Below are 22,473 nucleotides of genomic sequence, written 5' to 3'. Positions count from 1 at the left end.
CACCTGCAACCCCCACCCTCATTGTGCACCCCCACCCAGCTTCCCACCCCCCAACCACACCCCACCCCCACTTGCAACCCCCACCCTCACCGTGCACACCTCCACCCCCCACTTGCACCCCCTCTCCCCCACCCACACCCCACCCCCACACTCACACCTCCCACTACCACCTGCAACCCCCCACTCCTCACCCCCACCCGCACCCCCACCTTCCCATCCCCCCACTCCTCTCCATTCCCTCTCTTGCTTGTGCGCATAAGCAAGTCCCCCTGATTGCAACTGTAACCAATACCAAGCATGAGAACAGGAACTAGCTCCACCCTCTGACCCCCCGCTCCAGCTGCAGACGCCACGGGGTTTGTGTGAGGGGCGCAGCACTCCAGCCATGGCACGTTCGCTCGTCCATGACACCAAGTTCTACTGCCTGAATGTATACCAGGTAGAAATAAGCTCCACACCTGAGCTGGGGGCAGCATCAAGGGTAGAAGGCCATGTTGGCCAAAGAGCTCCAGGCCTCATGGGTAATATGAACCCTGAGGGCGGCGTGAACCACGAGAATTACATGAACCGCTATGGCGGCATGATCCACGAGGGCGGCGGTGGAAACCAGGGGCCTAGGCAGCTGCAGCAGCCCCTGGAGGAGCCGGCCCAGGCGGCCATGGAGGATCCGCAGCCCGAGAACATGCAGCCACGAATTCGGCGCAAGAAGTTCACGCCGTTGCAGGTGCAGGAGCTGGAAAGTGTTTTCCAACGCACTCAATACCCTGATGTGCCCACAAGGTAAGTGTCCTGCTCCAGGAGCCGCGAGATCCAAGTTCGTTTCGAGGCATCTTTTTCTCTCCCTTGTCCCACCCAGTCATGAGGAAAAAGCCACTGGGGGTCCTTGCCTGCCTTTGTGCTGGTGTGGAGGGGAATGTTCACCTCCTGGGCATCAAGGTAAATATTTTATTGCAAGGTTTATGTGAATGAAACCTGGAAACTAGTTCGTGCCTCCCTTTTTTAAAGATGTGGTAAAATACACAGACGTGAAATTTACCGTCTAAACCACTTTTTAAGTATAGAGTTCAGTTGTGTTAAGTATGTTCACACTGTTGTGCAATAGAGCTCTAGAATTCTTCTCATGTTGCCAAGCTAAATCTCTATACCAGTTAAGCAACTCCCCTTTTCCGCCTTTCCCCAACCCCTGGCAACCACCATTCTACTGTTTTATTTTATGTCTCTATTATTTTGACTACTCTAGGTACCTCATGTAAGTAGAATCATACAGTATTTGCATTTTTGTCACTGACTTATTTCACTTAGCATAAGGTCTTCAAGGTTCATCCATATTGCAGCATATATTACAATTTCTTTCCTTTTTAAGGCTAAATAATATTCAATTTTATAGATATAGGTGCATACACACCAACAGTACATGGGGGTTCCAGTTTCTCCACATCCTCACCAACACTTGTTATTTTCTGGGGTTTTTTACATAGCCATCCTAATGGGTGTGAGGTGATACTTCATTATAGTTTCGATTTGCATTTCCCTAATGATTGGTGATGTTGTGCATCCTTTCATGTGCTTAGTGGCCATTTGTATACCTTCTTTGGAGAAATGTCTCTTTAAGTCCTTTACCCATTTTAAAATCTGAGTGGCTTTTTCTTTTTTTCTTTCTTTCTTTTCTTTTTTATTCTTTTTTTGGTTATTGGGTTATAGGAGCTCTTTATATATTCTGGATATTAACCCCTTATCAGATGTGATCTGCAAATATTTCGTTCCATTCTATGAGTTGTGTTTTTACTCGGTTCATTGTACCTTTTGATATACAGAAGTTTTAAATTTGATATAGTCCAGTTTATCTATTTTTTCTTTTATTACCCGTGATGATGGCCTGTTTTTGTTTTTGTTGTTGTTGTTGTTTTTGAGTGGGGGATCTGTCACCCAAGCTGAACTCCTGGCCTCAAGCAATCCTCCCACCTCAGCCTCCTAAGTTGCTGGGATTACAGGAGTGAGCCACCATACCCAACTCTGGTCTGTTTTTATAAATAAAATTTTGTTGAAATTGGGGGGCCGGGCGCGGTGGCTCAAGCCTGTAATCCCAGCACTTTGGGAGGCCGAGACGGGCGGATCATGAGGTCAGGAGATCGAGACCATCCTGGATAACCCAGTGAAACCCCGTCTCTACTAAAAAATACAAAAAATTAGCCGGGCGAGGTGGCGGGCGCCTGTAGTCCCAGCTACGCGGGAGGCTGAGGCAGGAGAATGGCGTGAACCCGGGAGGCGGAGCTTGCAGTGAGCTGAGATCCGGCCACTGTACTCCAGCCTGGGCGACAGAGCGAGACTCCGTCTCAAAAAAAAAAAAAAAAAAAAAAAAAAGAAATTGGGGTAAGGAGAATGAGGTACTGTCATGCAACTACAGTGCTAGATCCTTCCTTTATTTAAAATTTTGATAATTTGTTCATCATAGTTTTTTTGTTGTTGTTGTTTGGTTGGTTGTTTTTTTTTTCTGTTTTTTTGTTTTGTTTTGTTTTGAGACAGAGTCTCTCTCTGTGGCCCAGGTTGGAGTGCAGCGGTGCCATTTCAGCTCTCTGCAGCTTTCGCTTCCTGGGTTCAAGCCATCCTCCCGTGTCAGCCTCCTGAGTAGCTGGGACTGCAGGCACAGGCCACCACACCTGGCTAATTTTTGTATTTTTTTGTGTAGAGATAGTTTCACCATGTTGCCCAGGCTGGTCTCAAACTTCTGGGCCCAAGCAGTCTGCCCACCTCGGCCTCCCAAACTGCTGGGATTACAGGCCTGAGCCACCGCGCCTGGCCCTCATCACAGATTTTTGCATTAATTGTTATTTGTTAAAATAGTGCATTAGGGCCAGGCACGGTGGCTCAGGCCTGTAATCCCAGCACTTTTGGGAGGCCGAGGTGGGAAGATTGCTTGAATCCAGGAGTTCAAGAACAGCCTGGGCAACATGGTGAAACCCCGTCTCTAAATAAAACTTTAAAAATTAGCCGGGTGGGTGTGGTGATGCGTGCCTGTACTCCCAGATACTTGGAAGACTGAGGCAGGAGGATCGTTCAAGCCCAGGACATGGAGGCTGTAGTGAACAGTGATCCTGCCACTGCACTCCAGCCTAGACGACAGTGAGACCCTGTCTCAAATAATAATAATAATAATGCATTAAAATTATTCATCTTGGCGGGGTGCCGTGGTTCATGCCCCAAATCCCAGGACTTTGGGAGGCTGAGACAGGCGGATCACCTGAGGTCACGAGTTCGAGACCAGCCTGGTCAACATGACAAAACCCCATCTCTACTAAAAATACAAAAATCAACTGGGCGTGGTGGTATGTGCCTGTAATCGCAGCTACTCGAGAGGCCAAGGCATGAGAATCGCTTGAACCCTGGAGGCGGAGGTTGCAGTGAGCTGAAATCACGCCACAGAACTCCAGCCTAGGAGACAGAGTTGAGACCTTGTCTCAATTTAAAAAAGAACAAAAAAAAATTTCTCTTGATTACTGAGTTGTTAACATCACCTTAAATTTTGTGATGAGGGTGAACCATTTCTAAAGCAACCATGGACCTGGAAATTAGAGAAAAGTATGTGCTTGGGGGAGGTGTGAGGGGAGATTATAAATTGTAAAACAAGCATGAAGTATATAGTACATACTATATATTTCGTTCCATCCACAACCTTGAATACTAACCATGTGTGATTTTCTCTCCACAGAAGGGAACTTGCCGAAAACTTAGGTGTGACTGAAGACAAAGTGCGGGTCAGTACACTTGAAAAAGCAATTTGAGAGGGCAGCCATTCTAAAACCTGCTTCAGGGCATTCAAGGCTTTGTCCTGAACATTCTAAAGTTGTTGTTTTTATTATTGTCTTTTTTATGTTGGCAAATAAGTTTTGAAGTTTGGGTTCTTTGTTGGTAGAAAAGGGAGTAAGCTCCAGCTTATGGTTCTTTCCTCTTTCCTGTTCCCATTAGGGAACATGATTTGACTAAAGGAAAAACAAAACAAAAAACTGCTTCTCCTAATCTGTGTACAAAATTAAACAAATACATAAGAAACACATATATGTGTTTTATATATACATATATATAATACATGTATACATATATGTATGTATCCAATAAATAAAATTCAACTCCTTCTAACACTGGTATCTTTTAGGAGCAATTTCTGTGTAGAGTCATGGTGGGGCTCAGTCTTACCTTAGAAGTATTCAAGTTAATGCAGGGAGGAGCAGGGTTATAAGAGGGTTCGAGTGTACTAAATTATTTAAAGCCAGGCATAAACACTTAGCTAAATGAGTGAATTTATAAATATTGGGATGAGGGACTAATTCACCCATAGAACACGTTACATGACTAAATAATGTATATTTAGTTAAGCTGAGACTGATGGGAAGATAGCTTAAATGTCCAAGCCCCTGGTCCTCCTTCTTTTGTTTTTAAGTTATTGGTAAAGCAGTATAGACAGTGGCAGTACTAAGTTTTAATTTTCTAAAATACTTTGATGTGTCAACCTGAAAATATTGCTAAAATAGTCACATTATTTTGGAATTGAGGAAGGTTTGTAAGGTTTCTATGCTTTGGAAAATCGTCTAAAGAATGAAACAAAATGAGTAATTGAGTAATATTGAACTCATTTCAATTGACCAAGAAGGGTGAAAAGGTTAGAGAAAAATATGGGCAAAATAGGCTTTGCACATACCATACAAATTCAACATTATCAAACTACTAAATGTGTAAGTGACTATTCTCTTGAGGAATTTCTATCCATCCAAGGATTTATATTTCTTTTTGGTGGTACTTTTTTGAAGGCGTGGGTTTTCTGGAATTTGTTTGGAGAGGTGGCCCTCATTTTAGAGTAGATTCACACCCATGTTAATTTCAAATACTTTTCATTCCTTTAAGCAGTGTTAACTAATTTGTAGTTCATAGGATTCAAATGATGACCACTTAAGACTAAAGAAAACCATACATAGTATCAAAGTGATCTTTTCAAAAAAAAGAAAAGAAAACAAAAATCAGGATGACCTTATAGCTTTTATGCAGAGTTCATGTGTGAGTGTAGTGAGGGAAATGCACTGCAGATCTGGTGGTGGGTTGTTCAAAAAAGCAGCCTAACAAAGCAGGTCACTGAGTGCTGACATCCTAATGGCAAAGGGTGGGCTCACAGTCACACCTGGTTCGGGTTGGAGAAGTTGAAAAGAGGTTGGGACCGCTGTTCTTGGGCTGGTAAGGCAAACTCAGAGGAAAAGAAAAACAAGGTTTTGGTGAGTTGTTTTTCCCCTCCCTGGGTTTACATAATGTTCTCTCCATAGTTCTCTGAAAAGAATATGAGCCACAAGATGCAAATAAGGGAAGAGACAGAATGTTCTCAAGTATCTCCAAACTATACAGCATAAATTTCCCCCAAGAAAGTAATACATAGTGTCCCCATAGCTTTTGCGGATATAATGCAACTGGTTTATGAAACCAGTATTGGGAATGTAGACCTAATATCAGAACATACCAGTTAACCCACTGTACACTTGGGTTATGTTTATAGATTTGACCAGTGGTACACTTGAAACCTCCCAAAATGAGCTCTTTTAGACTTTTAGAGACTGGCCTCATGCAGCAGAAAGACTGCAAATCCTTAAATGGGAAAGTGAAAGAGACATGTCAGGCAGAAAAAGAAGGCCCTTTGTGCCACTTACAATTTGCAGTTTGAAGGCTGGGCGCGGTGGCTCAAGCCTGTAATCCCAGCACTTTGGGAGGCCGAGACGGGCGGATCACGAGGTCAGGAAATCGAGACCATCCTGGCTAACACGGTAAAACCCCGTTTCTACTAAAAAAAATACAAAAAACTAGCCAGGCGAGGTGGCGGGTGCCTGTAGTCCCAGCTACTTGGGAGGCTGAGGCAGGAGAATGGCCTAAACCCAGGAGGCGGAGCTTGCAGTGAGCTGAGATCCGGCCACTGCACTCCAGCCTGGGCAACAGAGAGAGACTCCGTCTCAAAAAAAAAACAACAACAACAAAAACAACAACAACAAAAACAACTTGCAGTTTGAGAACTTTTAAAGTAATAAATACAATATAAACTCCATTAACGAGGACGCTGAGAGGATAGTGACATGTAACTGACAGGTTCTCTTTGTCTGTTTGCTTTTTAATTGTTGGCAGATATTTAGGGAGGAGCCATATTTGTGACTCTTCCCCCACATTGATGTTAACCATCTTCCTAAAATGCTGGTTCCACCTTTTTGCCTTAGGATTAGGGGTGGGATTCAGATCTCCTGGTTGAGTAGCAGGGCCTAGGGTGCCCTGCCACACTGGGCTACAGCACCTCCAGTCCAGGATCCTGGAGCTGTAGCTAAAACAGAGTGAGCTGACCTTGTCCTGAGCCCAGGAAGGTTTGGAGGGTGCAGCAGGTTGGAGAACGAAGATTTGGCATTGGTGACAATGGTATGCCTCTTTCCCCTAAACTGTTGGGCGGGTAAAGATTTTTGAGCGTTTCAGTTAATTTGGGTCGAGTTGGTTTCAACTTTCCTTAATGCTACAGGCTAAAATTATCAAGACAGTGTCCAGGCCTCTCTTGCCAGAGGACAAATGATCCCTTAGACATCCTGGAAGGAAACCTGTCTAAAATTCCAGTGTGCTCTTTCCTGTTATTTACTACATACCAAGATGGATTTTTTAAACAGTCCCCTGAAAACGATTTGAAATTAGGCCCACTTTTTACCATGCCGAACTTCTCCCACGAACAAGGTGAAACTCCTAGTGAGGAGGGAGCAGGCGGCAGCTGGATAGCTGATGGTCACTTGTCAGATGCACACCTTTTGTTACCCTGTTGCCAGGCATTGAATTAACAGCAAGGACCTGGAACAACTCATAAGCCAGAACTGCATCCAATACCTGGAAGTAACCATTAAAGAGTATTAAAACTGGGGCTGGGCACAGTGGCTCACGCTTGTAATCCCAACACTTTGGGAGACCAAGGTGGGAAGATCGCTTGAGGCCAGGAGCTCAAGACCAGCCTGGGCAACATAGCGAGACCCTATCTCTACAGAAAAATTAAAACAGCTGGGCATAGTGTCATGTACCTCTAGTACCAGCTACTTGGGAGGATGAGGTGGGAGGATCTCTTGAGCCCAGGGGTTCAATGTCACAGTGAGCAATGATTGCACCACTGGACCACAGCCCAGGCAAAACAGCAAGACCTTGTCTAAATAAATAAATAAATAAATAAATAAATAAATAATAAAATGGAGAAGAGAGATACAAAGTAATAAGCTTATTCCAGGACTTGGCACAAAGCTGGTGCTCACTAAGGGTGAGCTGAAGGGCCAGGGGCTGTGTTGTTAACTTTCCTAAGGTATTTTAGCAATGAGGAAATAGCTTCTCCTGATGCAGTCTAAAATCACAATAGCATATAAAGCTGCATACTGTGTTTTTCTATTATAACATTAACTGTTCAATATACTGAACCAATCCCCTTTTCCCTCTGATTGTAGGTTTGGTTTAAGAATAAAAGGGCCAGATGTAGGCGATATCAGAGGGAATTAATGCTCACCAATGAACTACTTGCTGACCCAGACAACTGTGTCTACATCATCTTGGACGAGCCCTAGAATGCCATCCTTCTTCAGGAGCTAGTTTGGAGATGGGTTTTTCTGGTGCCACTGACACCTGGGCTGCCCATGCCGCTCAGGCTACCCTTATCTCCTCTGAACTTATGTTATCAATAAAGAGGCAAATTCGCCATATATTTGTTTTTGTGTGCCAATTGTGGTTAGTATGGTATAGGTGCAAATTGTTTTTAAAAAGCCATTTAAGGCTGGGCACAGTGGCTCACTCCTGTAATCCTAACACTTTGGGAGGCTGAGGCGGGTGAATCACGAGGTCAGGAGTTCAAGACCAGCCTGGCCAAGATGGTGAAACCCCATCTCTATCAAAAATACAAAAAAAAAAATAGCTGGGGGTGGTGGCAGGCACCTGTAATCCTAGCTACGCGGGAGGCTTGAACCTAGGAGGCAGAGGTTGCAGTGACCCAAGATCGCACCACTGCACTTCAGCCTGGGCAACAGAGCGAGATTCCACATCAAAAAAAAAGGCCATTTAAACAAAATGACAAGGAGATCTCCTTTCATGAAATGACATCCCTGAGTTGCCATCAACAATAGGCCCTGCACATCACAGAAGTTTATCAAGTGTCATTGTGAGTTTGCACTGACCCATACGTCCTTCTCCACTCCCCCTCCCTACCCCTGCCATTATGCCATCCTCCTTACCACCTTGCCCCTTTAGGGAACACAAATATGTGCAAGAAGGGGTGAAGCAGATTCCTGGTGAGACTACAGTGTATTCTCACATAAAGCTGAGTTCCATTTATGCTGACTAGTTCCGTCCAAATTCTGAACTCTAAAGAGAAACTTCCTAGGTGGCTACTCATAGGATTTATGGGAAGGTAGCAGCTGAATATTGATCCACTATGCCCCAAATTCTGTCCTCCCTTCTTGTGGGGGACACAGGGGAATAGGAGCCATTCTGCCCCAAAGATCCTGCTGCTTCAAAAGAAACACAAGCAAAAAATTCATTAAGCCCAAAAAGAGGCTCTTCTGCCTTTTCTCCCCTACCCCCAGCCTAGGAAGCATATTGTTACACCTTCCCTAGCTCAAAAGCAGATGAACAATCCTTCAAGTTTATTTTGTCATCATCAGCATCTTCAAGATAATCCCACTTCCTGCTGATTACAAGGTGAAAGGGGACCTTTTCATTTAGTGCTGCTCAAACAAGAGTAAGAAGATGGTGCCCTGAGCAATGTTCCAGAATAACCACTCAGTGGAACGAAGCAGTCAGACCTCTGCTTCGTTCATGCTATTGTAAATCAGAAATAAAATTCGAAGCCCCCCAACTATCTGAATGGATCTCTCCTCTCAGCCAAGGGCATTCCAAAGTTAACCTGAAAAACTTGTTCAGGTCATGATGGGACGTAGGGGTCAGACATGCCTTATTATTCCCTGCTCCCTTTTGGAATTCATGTACAGCTGACCAGTATTAACATTAGAACAGAACTGAAGACTAACAGATCTGTAGCAATAAGACACCAATTTCCAGCCTAACTCTAGTATAGCATCACATGACAGATAGCAGGCCCTGAAAGAAATCAAAAGTATTTTACCCTATGTGTTTCTTTGCTGTATTTTGAAATAGTCCTGCAAAGCTGTCTCTTGTGGGGGAAAATGTACATTCTCAAGAGAATCCCCTTTCTTGTGCAGGCCTTTTCCTTGATCCAGGAGAGAATCAACTCAAGTAAGAAACATTTACAATCTATTCTCTCTGAAGCCGGCTACCTGGGGGCGTCCTCTGCATAATGGGAACCTTGGTCTCCACAACCCCTTATCTTAATGCAGACATTCTCTTGTATTGATTCTTGGTCTTTAGACAATAACGTAACTCAACCAATTGTCAATCAGAAAATCTTTGAATCTACATATGACCTAGAAGCTCCCACTTTGAGTTAACCCACCTTTCTGGACAGAACCAATGTTGTACATCTTACATATATTGATTGATGTCTTGTGTCTCCTTAAAATGTATAAAACCAAGCTGTAGCCCGACCACCTGGGGTACACATTCTCAGGATCTCTTGAGAGTTTTCATGGGTCATCGGTCACTCATATGCGACTCAGAATAAATCTTTTCAAATATTTTAAAGAGTTTTACTCTTTTCATCAACATGATCTTCTTTGTACAAAACTTCCAGGATAGAAAGAAAACAAAAGCAAAAATAAATTAGGAAGATGAAGAGGCCCAGCCCATTTTTTGAGACAGAGTCTTGCTCTTTCGCACAGGCTGGAGTGCAGTGGCACGGTCTCAGCTCACTGCAAGCTCTGCCTCCTGGGTTCATGCCATTCTCCTGCCTCAACCTCCCAAGTAGCTGGGACTACAGGCGCCCGCCACTACACCCAGCTAATTTTTTCTTATATTTTTAGTAGAGATGGGGTTTCAGACCTGTGTTAGCCAGGATGGTCTCGATCTCCTGACCTCGTGATCCACCCTCCTCGGCCTCCCAAAGTGCTGGGATTACAGGCGTGAGCCACCATGCCCGGCTCCCATTTTTAAAGCATAAAGTTCTTCTCAGTTTAACCTTTGTTTTTGAGTAACCTTTAGCAATATGAGTCTCCTTCAACGGAGTTTTATGTTAAAAGTGATTGTGAACCCCACAGTCATATTATAAAGTGATTGCAATGACTACAGATAAGGTTCCAGTTACCCCACAATTTCCTCTCATGGGTCTTAATCAAAGACCAGTTTAATAGTGCTCGTATGTTCCCAGTGTAAAGGAAGGCTCTGTTTCCTTGGAAAAGCATGCCATGGTGCCTGCTAATTTTAATTCCTTACTTCTTCCTTTTTTCCACCTATGATTGTCAAATGTCAGCAAAGTAGTATGCATAATATGTGGCTTCCACAGAGATAAGGTTGTTATTGCTACACAGAAGCCCCAGGCCCTGTTGGGAGTGTGGAAAATCCAAGAAGAATGTACCTCACCACTCTCACAGGATGATTTTCAAACCAGGTTTGTTACATGGGTGAACTTGTGTCATGGGGGTTTGTTGTACAGATTATTTCATCACCCAGGTATTAAGCCCAGTACCCATTAGTTATTTTTCATTATCCTCTCCCTCCTCCTACCCTTCAGTAGGCCCTGGTGAGTGTTATTCCCCTCCATGTGTCCATGTGTTCTCATTATTTAGCTCCCATTTATAAGTGAGAACACGCAGTATTTAGTTTTCTGTTCCTGCATTAGTTTGCTCAGGATAATGTTCCTTTTTATGGCTGCATAGTATTCCATGGTGTATATGTACCACATTTTCTTTATCCAGACTATCATTGACGGGCATTTGGGTTGATTCCATGTCTTTGCTATTATGAATAGTGCTGCAATGAAATACATGTGCATGTATCTTTATGATAAAATGATTTATATTCCTCTGGGTATATACCCAGTAATGGAATTGCTGGGTCAAATGTTATTTCTGGTTCTAGGTCTTAGAGGAATCACCACATTGTCTTTCACAATGGTTAAACTAATTTACATTCCCACCAACAGTGGAAAAGCGTTCCTATTTCTCTGCAGCCTTGACAGCATCTGTTGTTTTTTTTAATAATTGTTCTTCTGACCGGCGTGAGATGGCATCTCAGTGTGGTTTTGATTTGTATTTGTCTAATGATCAGTGATGTTGAGCTTTTTAAAATATGTTTGTTGGCTGCATAAATGTCTTCTTTTGAGAAATGTCTGTTCATTTCATTTGCCCACTTTTTTATTATACTTTAAGTTCTGGGATACATGTGCAGAACGTGCAGGTTTGTTACATAGGAACACACGTGCCATGGTGGTGTACTGCACCCATCAACCCATCATCTACATTAGGTATTTCTCCTAATGCTATCCCTCCCCTAGCCCTCCACCCCCAACAGGCCCTGGTGGGTGATGTTCCCCTCCCTGTGTCCGTGTGTTTTCAATGTTCAACTCCCATTTATAAGTGAGAACATGCAGTGTGTGGTTTTCTGTTCCTGTGTTAGTTTTCTGAGAATGATGGTTTCCAGCTTCATCCATGTCCCCGCAAAGGACATGAACTCATTTTTTATGGCTGCACAGTATTCCATAGTGTATATGTGCCACATTTTCTTTATCCAGTCTATCATTGATGGGTATTTGGGTTGATTCTAAGTCTTTGCTATTGTGAATAGTGCTGAAATAAACACTGTGCATGTGTCTTTATAGTAGAATGATTTATAATTCTTTGGGTATATACTCAGTATTGGGATTGCTAGGTCAAATGGTATTTCTGGTTCTAGATCCTTGAGGAATCGCCACACTGTCTTCCACAATGGTTGAACTAATATACACTCCCACGAACAGTGTAAAAACGTTCCTATTTCTCCACATCCTCTCCAGCACCTGTTGTTTCCTGACTTTTTAATGATTGCCGTTCTAACTGGCATGAGATGGTATCTCATGGTGGCTTTGATTTGCATTTCTCTAATGGTCAGTGATGATGAGCTTTTTTTCATATGTTTGTTGGCTGCATAAATGTCTTCTTTTGAGAAATGTCTGTTCATATCCTTCAACCACTTTTTGATGGGGTTGTTTTTTTCTTCTAAATTTATTTAAGTTCCTTGTAGATTCTGGATATTAGCCCTTTGTCAGATGGATAGATTGCAAAAATTTTCTCCCATTCTGTAGGTTGCCTGTTCACTCCGATGATAGTTTCTTTTGCTGTGCAGAAGTTCTTTAGTTTAATTAGATCCCATTTGTCAATTGTGGCTTTCGTTGCCATTGCTTTTGGTGTTTTAGACATGAAGTCTTTGCCCATGCCTATGTCTTGAATGGTATTTCCTAGGTTTTCTTCTAGGGTTTTTATGGTTTTAGGTCTTACATTTAAGTCTTTAATCTATCTTGAGTTAATTTTTGTATAAAGTGTAAGGAAGAGGTTTCAGTTTTTTGCATATGGCTAGCCAGTTTTCCCAACAAAATACCTAGGAATACAACTAACAAGGGATGTGAAGGACCTCTTCAAGGAGAACTACAAACCACTGCTCAAGGAAATAAGGGGAGAAGACACAAACAAATGGAAAAAACATTCCATGCTCATGGATAGGAAGAATCAATATTGTGAAAATGGCCATACTGCCCAAAGTAAAGAGAAAAAGAGTGTAGTGTTCTAGAGGGAGATTAAAAACAGATGCCAAATCAAACATAAAATTATAAAAATCTATCATAGGATTGTATAAGGGGACCAATTTTACTGATATAGGTAGTCTTAAATTTAGTCTCTTACTATTTAACTGGATCTCTGAGGTCTAGGCAGAGCCCACACTGAATTCTGAATCTCCAAAAGAGAATTTTCTTGAGCCTAGAACATGTGATGCTTTGACAATGCACTTTTTTAATGAAGACATTTCTCTAAGTGTCTAAACTATACTCTTTCTTATTTTAAACACCCAAGAATAGCCACTGTTGTAATAACTACTTTAGTCAAAACAAAAGCAGGTAACAATACGAAAGCAAGCTATTTAAGATCTGAGAGGAACTTGTCTATTTATGCTCTTAAGGTTCCATAAGGAAAAACAGAGGTTTCTCCCCAAAATGGAGTCTGATACCTTGTCTGTTTTCTTTAAGAAATCTCAGGCTGTTAAAAATCATTTTAGGTCCCTCATGCAGCAGAGGGGGCCAAAAGGAAGGAGAGACAGGAAGAAAAATGGAGAAAACAGAATTCAGTCAACTGAGAAAAACAAAACTTTTTCTCCAAAAATCAAACGAAGTTCTAGGAAAGAAAAAAGCATAAAGGCCTTTTAAGTGGACACACACACACACACATACACACACATACACACACCCCCAAAATCTTCAATATTAGCTTTTTAATTAAGCAGATTTATAGCCATTGAGCTCTTTAAAAAAAAAAAATCCTTTTAGGCCGGTGTGGTCCCTTACACCTGTAATCCCAGCACTCTGGGAAGCCGAGGTGGGTGGGTCACTTGAGGTCAGGAGTTTGAGAACAGCCTGGCCAACATAGTGAAACCCTGTCTCTACTAAAAATACAAAAATTAGCCTGGTGTGGTGGCATATGCCTGTAATCCCAGCTATTCGGGAGGCTAAGGCAGGAGAATTGCATGAACCCAGCAGGCAGATTGCAGTGAGCTGAGAATGTGCCACTACTCCAGCCTGGGCAACAGAGCAAGACTCCGTCTCAAAAAAAAAAATCCTTTTAAATCTCATTGCCATATTTTAGCTGAGACAAATTGCTCATACTTCAACAGTAACTAAATATGAACCCTGAAAGGATTTGATTTAGGAACCAAACCCAGGGTGTTTTGGTGGGAAAAAAAGGGCAGAACCTTAGCTACCGAACTGCACCATGGGACAACAGCTGTTGCTCTTTCAGTTTGGCTTGGCTAGCCAAAAGTGGCCTCGTTATGTAAATAAAATCCCTCAGGTAGTTAAAATCTTTCCTTTTTTTCCCCTTTGCTGGTCATTTTTTCTTTTTCCTTCCCCCCTCCCCCAGCTGTGGGAATTTAGCCAATTCAGAGGCGTTGTTCCCCATAATTTGGAAATTTCCTTCAAATTTGATCAAGTCTGATAGAGTTTATCAAATCCAATGGAAAAAAGACCAAAAGAAGAACAAAAATAGAAACATACAAAAATAGTTAAGCAAAACAAAAAAAATTGCACAATTTATACAATTACTGAGCACTCTAAAGGTAAGGAGAAATTAAGAGCAGCTGGTTGTTAATTTGAACTTTAGTCATTAAGGAGAATTTCCAAGATAAAATCCCAATTCAGTTACTTACCTAGGAATGAAGCCCAGTCTGAAGATGGCTCTCTACCATCCTAGAAGCAGGAAACAACTTCAACTCACCTTCCCTGTTGGAAGTGAGCTCACACTCCAGAAAGGAGTTGCCTGCTTTCCATCGTCATGAAGCAGGACAATTCACCTTCCTTGTTGGAAGTGTGTAAAACTCCAGAAAAGGAGTTGTACAACAAAATAAACCTCAGATCTCAGCCAAATTTGAGGAGATCATGGATTCTCTGAAGGGGGAGTTCCCAGGCCTTCACAACTTGTCCTATTGGTTTGAACAGTAAAGATAGCTCAAACTGGTATCAAGCACCAATAGGAGATTTGTCAAGGGTTAGGGGAACCTACGCTCAGAAGCCATTCCTGGTTACCAACTTGTGAACCAAAAGTATCTGAGACAGGTTCCAATCAATTTAGAAAGTTTATTTTACCAAGGTTAAGGATACACCCATGACACAGTCTCAGGAGGTCCTAATGACATGTGCTCAAGGTGGTTGGATACAGCTTAGTTTTATACATTTTAGGGAGACATGAGACATTAATCAATATATGTAAGATGTACATTGGTTTTGTGCGGAAAGGCAGGGACAACTCAAAATGGGGAGGGGGCCTCCAGGTCATAGGTAGACAAGAGACAAATGGTTCGATTCTTTTGAGTCTTTGACCTTCCACTCAATACACAAATTATATGTGAGAGGGGGGTAGAGGAACAGTCTCTTATGCCTTAATCTGGCTCAGTGAATCTGCATTTTTACATAAACAATAGGGCAGAAGAAGCAATCAGGCACCCATTTGTCTCACGTTGTTAGCAGTGGAAGACATCCCAGTTACCCGTGTTAACGGTGGTGAATCTGTACCAGTCCACAGCAACTTCAGTCCTTGCCTCTTCAGAAAAAAGAATTCGACTGAGGGGCATAAAGCAAAAAAAGAGACCCAGGTAAGTTTCAGAACAGAAGTGGAAGTTTATTTAAAACGCTTTAGAACAGAAAGGAAAGGAAAATTTGCTTGAAAGAGACCCAAGCAGGCACCTGAAGGTACAAGAGAGAAAAGAGAGCAAAAGAAGACAGCAGAAAGACCCTTTAATCTTGATCCTCGGACTTTATAGGCTTGCCTTTTTCCCATGATTCTTCCCTTAGGGTGGGCTTTCCGCATGCCCAGTGCTTTCCTTACCCTTTGGAATTGAGCATGCTCAGTGTGTTTAGGGAGTTACACATGCTCCTCTGAGGCTTTCTTTCCCAGTGGAGTATGCCAGTGGAAGATCATACTTCACCATTTTTGTCTCTTAACATGCATGCCCAGGAAGTTGCTTCTCCCTGGGGCCTGCATTCAATTAACAATTTGATGTTAACAGGTGTGGACCATCAGGAAACCTCTCCCTGGTGCTGCTGAATTTTCATTTTTAGAGAGGCAATGAGGTAATTGCTAAACCATCACCTGACATTTCTAGTGGGTGGGAGAAAGCCCTCTCCTGCCCTGCTCATGCCTAACTACCTGTAACAAGGTGAGCAGAGGGATGACTTTGACTTCTGACCTTTGTCCAGCACCTGTGAATATAAGCTATCAATTTACATCGCCAGGGTGAAATTTAACAGAATTGTTTTAGGGTAAAGATCGTGAGGCCCACAAGGAATTTCCCAAATTGTGAGGGAGGCATGCAGCCTTTTTAAAATCTTTGTAGCTATGTTATTTAGGAATAAAAGGAGAGGCAGGTTTGCCTGATGCAGTTCCCAGCTTGTCTCTTCCCTTTGGCTTAGTGATTTTGGTAGTTGTGCAATTTATTTTGCCTTCACAAGCCCTTCACTGGATTTCCTGATTAGTAAGTTCAATTTTGTCTCATTTGATGTGGGCATGGACTGGGATTCTCATACCTTAAGTGGACACCCTGTGGAGTTGGTTGCTATGATGATATAATGCTCATCACATATCCCTCATCCTAAGAATGCTGCATGACATCACTTTTACTTTAGAATTCATTTATGGGGACAAGGAGGCTGTGGACACCTGGAGGAGAAAGAAAGTCCATTTATTTCATATGTAAAGCAAAATAAAAAACAAAAGGTGAAGGTTCCATATTTAAAATGTGCACTTTGCCCTTAAAGAAACAGCAAATGAGTAGCACATTTGTCTTTTAATATCAGCACAACATTGTTGCACCCTAAATGCTCCATATAAAGAATATCAGTAAATTGGACCTAAATAATGCAAGGGCAGAGAACTATGTCTTACTTATCTTTATATCCACTGCTCCTTCCCTTTTCTTGCCTTTCATACGTGGATGTGAATTGACAGTTCAATTGCATTTAAAATCTGGCACAATGAGCCATTGGCTGTGCTGAGAGATCTGGGTTGTTGACCAAATTATGAGGCTTCCTGGTTCACAATCCCTGTCACATCCTGTTTCCCTAGGAACTTGGTGGTCAGCAGAGGATTCGAATTCTCCTTCCAAACCATGAGCTTGTATTTGTGGCTGTTCCTTCTCTCTTTTGCAGACACACGTGCATGTAGGCATGCGTGCACACACACAGGATCTTTAGCTAGAAAACACCTTTAACTACCAGGCCTGGAATGCAGCACCTGCAATGGTCACATCACTCCATTTCACCCTGTGGTTTTTTGGTCATCAGAATACCCCCCACCCCCACAAGCTGCAACCACATTTCTACCTGTTACAAGACACAACTGTCAAGTTGCTCCCAGTGAGATAAAACAAGAAACAATTGTCTATTTATGAGAGGATTTTCCAATTTAAAATTCCAATTGACTAATCCAGGAGTTTGGGAAATTTTCCATACATACAGTGGCCTAATATCAAACTCCTTCCTATAAAAACAGGAACAATACATCATCATAGAATAAAGCTTGTCAAGCCAGTTGTTAGTGGGACCTACAAAGCCAACTCCTCAGTTGGGTGTCAAATTCGTACAAATCTGTATTAACTAAAAATAATACCTAAATAGTTTATTCAGGAGAAAAATTAATTTTAAAAGTACCTAATTCAGATTCTTTCAAAAACACATTAGTGATTAAAAGCTTTTTTTAGTCTCGAAATCTCTTAAAAAGTTGTTGATATAATTGGGAAGGGCCTTCATGCAGAATTGAATGAACACAGACTATAATACATTCCTACACAACCCCTGCTCCCTGTTGGCTCCCCGCCTGGAGTCCTGCATGGGTGCTGTAAGTGGCAGTCATGTGCCAGTCCATACTGCAGGGTCACAGATTGGGAAGAAGGGTAATGAATGGAAACTGGATGTCCCTGAAGCTATAACATAGGCCAAGTGCAGTAGCTCACACCTGTAATCCCAGCATTTTGGGAGGCCGAGGTGTGCAGATCACCTGAGATCAGGAGTTGGAGACCAGCCTGGCCAACACGGTGAAACCCTGTCTCCACTAAATATATGCCTGTAATCCCAGCTACTGGGAAGTCTGAGGCACGAGAATCACTAGAACCCGGGAGGCAGAGGTTGTAGTGAGCCGAGATCACACCACTACACTCCAGCCTGGGTGACAGAGTGAGACGCCATCTCAAAAAAAAAAAAAAAACAAGCTGTAACATAAAAACAACTTAATTATTGCAAAGAAGAGATCAGTATAGTGACATGTGACTCCGATCCCACTGCAGTGTCTACGGTGGGCATGTGTTACCGTTGTGCTCTTTCAGTTTAGCCATCCATAGGCAGCTTGTGTTTATCAACTCAATTAGACTCTCTGCCTTATCGCAAGGACAGAGGGCTTTCTGTTTCCCAGATTCTTGCCTTTATGTACCAGAAAAATCATCACATGTGGGCTTGGAGGATGGGTGCAAGGTTTTTTATTGAGTGGTGGTAGCTCTCAGTGAGGTGGATGGAGAGGCCAGAAGGGGGACGGAGTGGGAAGGTGGTTTTCCCCTGGAGTCAGGTCGCCCAGCAGCCAGGCTCTCCTCTGACCACCACAACCAAACTCAGTGTTGTTCAGCTGGTCGGCCTGCTGGCGTCTGCTGGTGTCTGCCAGTGTGCTCTTCCGCCAGTGTGTTCCTCTGGAGGGCCAGCCACTTCTGTCTGCCCATGGCCATTTGTGTCTCTGCCCGATATGGTCTCGGGGTTTTTATAGGCACAGGATGGGGGCGTGGCGGGCCAGGGTGGTCCTGGGAAATGCAACATTTGGGCATGAAAACAGAAATGCCTGTCCTCACTTCGGTCCACGGGCACAGGACCGGGGGTGGAGCCCTTGCTAGGGACTCCGCTTCTCCTCCCAGCACTTCCCTGCCTCCCTCCCCTATCACTGGTGTGCTCTGGCCTCCCCTCACTTCCCATTCAAGAAACACAGGCTGCTCTCCGGAAATGGCAAGAACATCATGCACCACCTGGAGGTGGGAGAGTTGGGAATAGGAGAGGTGGGGCTGTTCTCTCAGGACCTAAAGTCCCACCAATCAGGAGTCTGGCAAAAGAACCACAATTGCAAAATTGGCTTTTATGCGAAAGTATACATTCTGGTGCCACAAAAGTAGGGCAATTAAGATTTCCACTGAAAAGTTTCTTATTAGAAATTTCCCCAAATCACGTAACTTCTCTGACTCAATTCAGCTCTTGGACCTAACTCAAGTGAATGATTACTTTCAGTATCCAATAGTGTGGTCCAGTTTTTCCATTTAACACTATTTCAGAAATGCTTTTCAACATTTTATCATTTTCTTCGTAGTTTTCATTTTAATGTCTGCATTCATATCTTGTAATTTGCTTAAGGTTGTTTCCTGGCACATAATGAGTGATCAACAGATATCAATTGAATGAATGCACATCTTTGTACATACGGCTACTTTTCTTTTAAACTTTCTTTTGCTTCCTTTTTTGTTTTTTGTTTGTTTGTTTGAGACGGAGTCACTCTGTCACCCAGGCTGGAGTGCAGTAGTGCAATCTAGGCTCGCTGCACCCACTGCCTCCCTGGTTCAAGCAATTCTCCTGTCTCAGCCTCCCAAGTAGCTGGGATTACAGACGTGTGCCACCATGCCTGGCTAATTTTTTTGTATTTTTTAGTAGAGACGGGGTTTCACCATGTTGGCCAGGCTGGTCTCAAACTTCTGATCTCAAGTGATCTGCCTACCTCGGCCTCCCAAAATGCTGAGATTACAAGTGTGAGCTACCGTGCCTGGCCTTGTTTTGTTTTTGAGGCAGTGTTTCACTCTGTCACCCAGGCTGAAGTGCAGTGGCTCAATCATGGCTCACTGCAGCCTCGACCTCCTGGGCTCAAGTGATCCTCCCACCTCAGCCTGCTGCATAACTTGGGCTATAGGCATGTATCACCATGCCCAGCGAATTTTCAAATATTTTGTAGAGCCAGGGTTTTGCCATATTGCCCAGGCTGGTCTTGAACTCCTGGACTCAAGCAGTCCTCTTGCCTCAGCTTCCCAAATTGTTTGGATTACAGGCGTGAGCTACCACACTCAGCCTAAGTTAGTACTTTTGGGCTAACATGCCAGGACTGAAATACTTAAGTAAAAGAGTTTGAATCTTTTCTTTCTTTCTTGCATATTGCCACGGGAAGCAGTATCCAGTTTTGGTTTAAAACATGGTTTTTAGGCCAGGTGTGGTGACACACACCTGTAGTCCTAGCTACTCAGGAGGCTGAGGCAGGAGGATCCCTTGAGCCCAGGAGTTTGAGGCTGTAGTAAGCTATAGTTGTGCCACTGTGCTCCAGCCTGGGCCACAGAGCAAGACCCTGCCTCTAAAAAATAATCAGCAAGGCACAGTGGCTTACACCTGTAATCCCAGAGATTTGGGAGGTGAGGTAGGAGGATCACTTCAGGCCAGGAATTTGAGAACATCCTGGGCAACATAGTGAGACATCATCTCTATTTTTAAAAAAAAATGCTTCCAAATGGTTTTATGTAAAATTTAAAAAAAGGAACATAGCATTTTTAGCTTCAACAAAGCTCTATTAGGCTGGTTCTGCCCATATGTTATAGTTTGGATATTTGTCCCCAGCAAATCTCATGTCAAAATTTAATCCCCAGTGTTGGAGGTGGGACTTGGTGGGAAATGTTTGGATCATGGGGTCGAGTCCCTCATGAATGGCATGGTGCTGACCTGGTATAATGAGTGGGTTCCCACTCTATTATTTCTCCTGAGATCTGCTTGTTTAAAAAGCCTGAAACCTCCTCCCCTATCTTTCCTTCCTTCCTGTCACCATGTGATTGACATACACTTGCTCCCCTTCTACCATGAGTAGAAGCTTCCTGAAGCCCTCACCAGAAGCAGATGTCGGTGTCATGCTTCTTGTACAGCCTACAGAACCATGAGCCAAATAAACCTCTTTTCTTTATAAACTACCCAGCCTCAGATGTTCCTTTATAGCAACACAAAAATGGACTAAAACACCATACTAACTGTGTGATGGGGGACTACTTATCCCTCCCTTCTGAGTCACAGTCATCTGATCTACAAAATGGGGTAAACAGTGGTTCCTCTGCACAGAAATGTGGGCAGAAGAGGAAAGTGGGCACAATATTGGTTACTGTTATTATCATTGCCATTTGCAATACATTTATTTCCCCACAGCCACACGAATACAATTTCATTGTATTTTATCATTTTCAGCTTGTTTTTATTTATTAATTAGGTATGAAATGACACTGTTATATTTATACTAACTAGGCCAGGCTTGGTGGCTCATGCCTGTAATCCCAGCACTTTAGGACACTGAGGTGGGCAGATCACCTGAGGTCAGGGGTTTGAGACCAGCCTGGCCAACATGGTAAAACCCCATCTCTACTAAAAATACAAAAATTAGCTGGGCGTGGTGACAGGTGCCTGTAGTCCCAGCTCCTCTGGAGGCCGAGGCACAAGAATTGAACCCAGGAGACAGAGGTTGCAGCAAGCTGAGATTGCACCACTGCACTCCAGCCTGGGTGACAGAGTGAGATTCTGTCTCAAAAATATAATAAAATATAAATTTAATTTAATTTAAAAATATATTTTTATTTCCTTGTGAGTTACTTGTGAGTTACTTCCTTGTTGCATAATGAAGTTAACACCTCTTTAAAGGCTCTTCTATGTGCTTTTCGTTCCGTGATTTGTTTTCTTCTTCACTGAATGTTTGGACATTTGGTGGTATTCTTCCAAAGTTTAATAACTTTAAAAATACATTTAAAATAACTAATGCTTATGTTTTTCACGACAAACATTTCCCCATTCTGTTGTTTTCCTCTTCTTCTTAGTTTTGTGGTGCATATTTTTCTTTCTGATTTTTGTATTGCTTCATAACTTTAAACGTTATCCTTCTTCCAAAGTTGACATTATGCTTTATCAAATAATTGCACTGATGATTTTTAAATTCTATACTTCTACTTGATTTGATGTTACCTAAATTTAACTCCTTAAATCAGCTGAGATATATTGTGCTGCCTTAGTAGGAGATAGGCAGAAAGGTGAGAACAGGAATAACATCTACCTTACACCATTGCTGAGACAAGTGAAAGATGCAATGCATGCATGTCTAACACTGCGCCTGGCAGGTAAAGAGCAGGGACTAAGTAAGTGACCAAAGCTGTTAATTTAATTCTTATTATCAGTATCTAAAGTTGGCTATCCGTAGAAGGAACACTGAGAGGTTTGTCACATACCAATTCTAGGAGTAATATAGAAGTGTAAAAATTTTATAAATTAATTGAAAATGACAACTCTAAATTCATATGTACAACTGCACATGAAATACATACAATCATAGACATAAACATACACAGTAATACATTTACTTCTTTTTGATACTGTGAGTGATGTCAAGGGAACAGACATTCATATTTCAAAGGTTAGTTTTATGAAATTAAATATTTCAAGAATATCAGTTAAAAAAAAAACAAAAGCATAACTCAGAAGCTAAAAATGGGTAAAACCTTTGGCCAGGTTTTCATTTAAGTTTCTTTAGATTTGTGAGTTTTGTTCTTGCTTATTTTTAAATTTTATTAAGTTTAATTTTTTTATTTCCATAGGTATTTGGTGGTATTTGGTTACATGAGTAAGTTGTTTAGTGGTGATCTGTGGGATTTTAGGAGACCCATCACCCAAGCAGTATACGCTGAACCCAGTTTGTAGTCTTTTCTCCCCCACCCCACTCCCACCCTTTCCTCCGAGTCCCCAAAGTCCAATGTATCATTCTTATGCCTTTGCAT

At 42.5% G+C, this 22,473-nt stretch overlaps 3 protein-coding genes across 4 annotated transcripts in view; all 3 read left to right on the top strand.

Annotated features, from left to right (window-relative positions):
* Positions 1-22,473, top strand: part of RPL39 (ribosomal protein L39) — a 451,119-nt gene that overhangs the window by 177,594 nt on the left and 251,052 nt on the right. The window lies entirely within an intron of this gene.
* The window catches only part of UPF3B (UPF3B regulator of nonsense mediated mRNA decay), a 387,117-nt gene that overhangs the window by 167,901 nt on the left and 196,743 nt on the right, over positions 1-22,473 (top strand). The gene's annotated exons all lie outside the window — the stretch shown is intronic.
* Positions 232-7,727, top strand: RHOXF1 (Rhox homeobox family member 1). Its single transcript, XM_050776142.1, has 3 exons — positions 232-780; positions 3,707-3,752; positions 7,482-7,727. The coding sequence occupies exons 1-3, from the start codon at positions 386-388 to the stop codon at positions 7,596-7,598; spliced, it is 558 nt and encodes a 185-aa protein (XP_050632099.1). The 5' UTR covers positions 232-385; the 3' UTR covers positions 7,599-7,727.

The sequence above is a fragment of the Macaca thibetana genome, chromosome X, assembly GCF_024542745.1.
Source record: "Macaca thibetana thibetana isolate TM-01 chromosome X, ASM2454274v1, whole genome shotgun sequence".
In the NCBI taxonomy this organism is placed as follows: Eukaryota; Metazoa; Chordata; class Mammalia; order Primates; family Cercopithecidae; genus Macaca; species Macaca thibetana.
Note: the sequence above shows the minus strand (reverse complement) of the source record. Positions and strands in the feature narration are given on the sequence as shown.